Consider the following 5,080-nt stretch of genomic DNA (forward strand, 5'->3'; position numbering starts at 1 on the left):
GGACAGGACAAGAAATTGAAATTCAACAAATAAACAGATTTAATGAAAATAAATGCAGGCAACAAGAAAGGCACGGTAAAACTAATTCCTAAGTGGGGGCGCCCTCCCCCCACGGACTCATAAAACAGACACAGCGAGAGATAAATGAAAATAAATGCGTAGTGTTTGTGTGTACTTGGTTTTGAGCAGCCCTCAAACCCCGTCGGCCCTCGAGTCAGTGGGAGTGTCGCGCAGCTGTGTTCGCCTTGTCTTGTCGCCTCACACGCCTTGTTGCGCAGCTGTGTTCACCCCAGCCGCCGAACAGGAAGCGAGCAGGCCCTCGTTCCTTCCTCGTCGTTCGCTCTACAAAGCACCGAGGTGAGCCAGGAGAAGGATGCTTCCACCCAGTGTCCCAGCCACGAACCAAGAGCGTCAAAGTCCACGAGTTGCGACCGCCTGCCACAAACGTCAAAACCAAGAGAGGAAAAATAAAATGTGACCGTTTGTACTGTATGTCGGCCAAGAGGGAGAAAATGTGCGACTGCACGTTATGAAGGCCAGCCAGGCCAGAGAGAAAATGGCAGTCCTCAGCCTTTTTGTTCCCCGGTCTTGAACGTCATCTGATGACGTCCGCACGCTCCAATCAAAGAGTCCATCGTCGCAGTCAATCGCCCCGATCAATCATCACCTCTCGGTGCGGGCCCCACAGCCCTGCTTGCTTGGTGTTGCGATGACTCGGCTGGTGGGGTCAGTGGTATTTGAATGTCCTGGTTCCAGTTAGTTTACTTAGTACTATTAATTTAGGTGCGGAGTGCATGGCTGGTGTGGTGTGTCATAAGGAACAAGGGAAAAACCACAGAGGCAACTACATACAGAGAATTGTTATTATACCCTAACTAATTAGCATAGCTCCACCTCCATCCATGGTACAGAGGTCAAATATGACCCCACCTCCCAACATAACATCGATATCAGCTGAGAGCCAATGAAGTGTTAGTACAACTGTCTATTGGAGGTTGATTTGCAATATAATCTAGAGGAGGTCCACAGAGTTAAGCATATTGATTTGGGAAAGTAGCTCCAAGGAGAACTTTCTACAACAATGTTGCTGCTAATCCAACAGCAGACATAGCCGTGCACAGATATTACCTTTTGTAACTAGGTAGAGTAAGGTCAGAATGTTATAATAACCATCTGCTTTTTAGGGTGAGGAGGTATGGGAAGCCTTGTGGTTATCTCAAATTTACCTGGCTCCTACACACCTCTTAACTGCCATAATTATTCCAACATTCCCAAGTCTTTCACGAACTGGCTGGTTAGGCCTGACGTTTGATTAAGGTTATGGCAGGAATTTTTAAATTGGCCATGGTACCAGCAGTAGCTCACCCACTCTTCGTGAAAGTCAAGGTGGCATCTTTAGCGTCCACCAACTAATGCCGGCAGACAGTACGCAGGCTTAACGTCCGTCCATCGGCACACACTGATGAATCACCCTGGTGAGGGTGCTTACCTCTAGGTCATCCTGCCAGCCCCCTTGCTCCTCCAGACTATCAGTTTAAAAAGAGTACCCAAAATATTTACATTGTTGTTGTGCTGTTTTATTCCAATTGAAAGCAAATACACTAATATCAATGTACAAAACTCAGATCCTGGCCCAGCGTTCATCAGAAACTCTTTTAACTTCGTTCCTCCCAGCTTGAACAGCACAAACGGGAACATGATCCGGCATTTCATTTCATCCAGCACTCATTTGTGCGTGATGGGAAACGAGTTGAGTTCCATGAGCTCTCCAACCTTGTCATGCAAAATTTGCACGACATCAGCAGCTACAAACAGGTGGGTGTCGTCCAAATCTTGAATGACAAACTTCCTTCCCAAAGCGTTTGTCTCGTCCAGAAAAAGCAGGAACTGCTTCATCGCTGGATCACTGCAAACAAGAGGAAAATACAGTGATTGTAATGTTCGTCGAGCAACATCAAGCAATAGCACTTTTCATTGGGTGAAATGTCTCAGGTGACCTTTAGGTTTGTTTTGGTGTCGGGAGGGACTCATTTGATACAGTGACACGGATTGTTTTACCTTCAGATGTGCTCATCTACATGAGGTAAGTTCATGGTCAGAGATAACTAGATCTAGATCAGAAGAATTGGGCTATTCAAAGAGAGGACTGATCACAAATCAGTGCCCAGGACCATGGGAAATCATTGATGTGATTGATTATGTTATAATATAGATTTGTAAGCAGCCTCTGGTGCTTCATTGCTGGGGATGTGGCTGCACCACTGATGCAGTGCCCCTTTTTACCTATAAGCTGGTACTCATTTTGCCAACCTCGGAAGGATGACAGGCTGAGTCAACCCACCTAGTGTTATTTAGCGGCACGACAGGGGCTCAAACTCAATATCTTAAGGCAGCCACGTTAACTGTTAAGCCATCACGCATTGTGATCATGTTGGATAAGCAGGATAACCTGGAGGTACGCACACTCATTTTCGAGCTATCTAGTCTGGGTTTGAATTTTGACCCAGCTATAAATTTGATTTAAATTAAATTAAATTAAATTAAATTAATTAATAAAATTTGATTTTGACCCTGGTGTTGGCTTAGTGGTTAGGGTGCCGGCTTGGGATCTTAGGATCCTGGGTTCGAATCCCGGTCGATCGCTGAATTAATGCCAGGGGGGTTAACTCTGCCTGTCATCTTTCTGAGGTCGGCAAATTGAGTACCAGTTCACTGGTAATTCCCTGTGTGTCGCAAGAGGTGACTAACAGGGTTGGCGGCAGGAATGGCATCTGGCCATAAAACATTGCATCAAAAAGGGGACCACGGTGCCCAAAAAAGGCCAACCCCTGCTCTGCAGGGAAAAATGGCCTCTAAAGGTGGTTCATATAAACTGTCGTATCGGTGTTTCACAGGGTAGGATGATTCATCAATGTGTGTGTCGTCGCTCAGATGGACATTCAACCGGATGAGTTGTCTGCCAGCACTCGGTAGACGTTAAAGATCCCACGGTCTTTAATGAAGGATATTTTACATGCTTCACCAGAACCCTATACCTGGTGTTGGCCTAATGGTTAGGGTGGCGGGCTTGGGATCCTCAGGTCCTGAGTTTGAATCCCGTTTAATTAACGCCAGGTGGGGTTGACTCAGCCTGTCATCCTTCCGATGTCGGCGAAATGAGCACCACATACTGGTTATAGAGAGGCATTGCATCAGCGGCAGACGCGCCCACTGAAAATGATGCAACCAGCAGCCGGGTGGCTGCACACGAACCACCCACCACCAGAACCCTGAATGAACGACAAATTCCTGCTTTGACCTACAGGGGGCACTGAGTCAGCAGCACAGCAACACTTCCAGAAATCATTCAATCAACAGCCACATACTGCACACAAAATGAACAAGGCAAGCTTGACACAAATTTGAGAAGACTTTAAATCAGAGATTCAGTGAGAAAAACATGTGTCGTTCATTCAAACATGTTAACTTGAATATACCGAGGTTCCACATTTGCCTCAATACTGCAATAACTCTACCAGAAAGTTGTCCACGCCCGCACGGGATTCTAAACGGGATCGAGATGGAGACGGCAAAAATGCAAATGACCTAATGGCCTCTTTTGCAGTGCAAAGCCAGTCGCCGACTGGGAGTCCTCTGTCATGCAAAGTCATTCCTTGGCACACCTGCCCTCATACGAGGACCTCCTCCTGATCACCGACGAGGCTTTCATCCACAAATTGATGGAGTACTGCTTTCCCTTCATGGCTGGCTCTCTTGTCTCGGATCTTGCTCAGCTTGATTCCAGAGAAACCAAGGTCTTTAGGATTATCGGAATTTTTCGTGATGAAGCTGCGTCTATGGGTCTATCACTTCACCATTGCAGACAGGTTGGTGGTCTCTCTGTCTTCTACTGCCTCCTTTCCGGTCTTGCATCCTCTCGTCTTTCCGTGCTTTGTCCCTCTCCTCCCCCCACCCACTCCCAGGTTTCTGCAGGAATCACATGGTCCTCCAACAACCCCCTCCCGGTGAAACTACCTAAATTCAGAATTCCAGCTCACTTCCACTAATTCATTCCTCTTTTCCCCACATGTGGAACAAACTTCTCTCGTCAATCTCGTTCTTCCCTCCAAGTCTTTAAGACAGCTGTTCACCATCTCAGATCATCCCCAATCCAAAACCATGAGGCATGATCTTTTCCAGTTTTTCCTTTGACAGCTTGCTTCTGTATCCATCTTGTTCACCCCCTACAATCTACATCCTCCACGTAGTAAAAGTAAAGTGGTAAAGGCATAAAAGCGTTAAATGATCATGATTTTTGAAATTAACAAATGTAACAGCTTACCACTCCACTATGGTGCCTTTCATTACATTCACCATGTTTGCGCTTCAGTTCTGGACTGGACTGTTCCTTCCTTTTCGAAGCTCGTGACAAAATCCCAAAGCAGCGTCGTTTGCCTATTAAAATTAATTTTATCCATAGTAATTTATCTCAGCAACAACCTATGAAATAAAAACTATAACTGTATTTAGATTTCACTTTATTTGAAACACCACGCATTAAAAAAAGAAGAAACCAACGCCGCTTAAATATTATGTTGATGTACACCACAAAATATCATCACATTCATTTACCTTTTATCACGAGAGAACCTGAACAATGTTATAATATAAAAATTGCAAATTTTATTATTGGAGTTAATTGCATAAACCAGACATAAAAAGGAATTAACGAATACGGGGAAGGTGACAATTTACTGAATCATGCTATGCGTGACGCACCGTTGGGTTACTTCCGGTTAGCAACGACCGCCGCCATTTTACCGCGGTGAAAACAACTCCCAGCAACACATCGAATGTCATTGTTTATGTGATTCTGTTCGTAATTGTTGTTGTGTAGTCTGCCCAAATGTCGTTCAATTACCTTAAAAATCTTAGTAATGATGTTAAACATCGTTACGACATGAAATTTAATGTGATTGGTCGAAGCAGCGTTATGAGAAAAAAAGTGTCCTTTATATATACAGATATAAAAAGTGTCCTTATATACACATATAAAAAGTGTCCTTATATACACATATAAAAAGTGTCCACGGAGTGCAGT

The 5,080-nt window shown here is 44.8% G+C and overlaps 1 protein-coding gene across 1 annotated transcript; it reads right to left on the bottom strand.

Moving 5' to 3' along the window:
- Positions 1–1,561: 1,561 nt before the first annotated feature.
- Positions 1,562–4,426, bottom strand: GTF2H5 (general transcription factor IIH subunit 5). Its single transcript, XM_068115941.2, has 2 exons — positions 4,322–4,426; positions 1,562–1,906 (listed from the first exon to the last, which is right to left on the bottom strand). The coding sequence occupies exons 1-2, from the start codon at positions 4,354–4,356 to the stop codon at positions 1,726–1,728; spliced, it is 216 nt and encodes a 71-aa protein (XP_067972042.1). The 5' UTR covers positions 4,357–4,426; the 3' UTR covers positions 1,562–1,725.
- Positions 4,427–5,080: the final 654 nt, after the last annotated feature.

The sequence above is a fragment of the Myxine glutinosa genome, chromosome 5, assembly GCF_964187855.1.
Source record: "Myxine glutinosa chromosome 5, kmMyxGlut1.1, whole genome shotgun sequence".
Taxonomy (NCBI): Eukaryota; Metazoa; Chordata; class Myxini; order Myxiniformes; family Myxinidae; genus Myxine; species Myxine glutinosa.

What these genes read in the sequence shown, in the direction of transcription:
- GTF2H5 (XM_068115941.2), bottom strand. Translation starts at nt 4,356, where the DNA reads ATGGTGAATGTAATGAAAGGCACCATAGTGGAGTG. An exon ending in AAAGGCACCATAGTGGAGTG is followed by an intron (nt 1,907 to 4,321) that starts GTAAGCTGTTAC and finishes TCTTGTTTGCAG; the next exon opens with TGATCCAGCGATGAAGCAGT.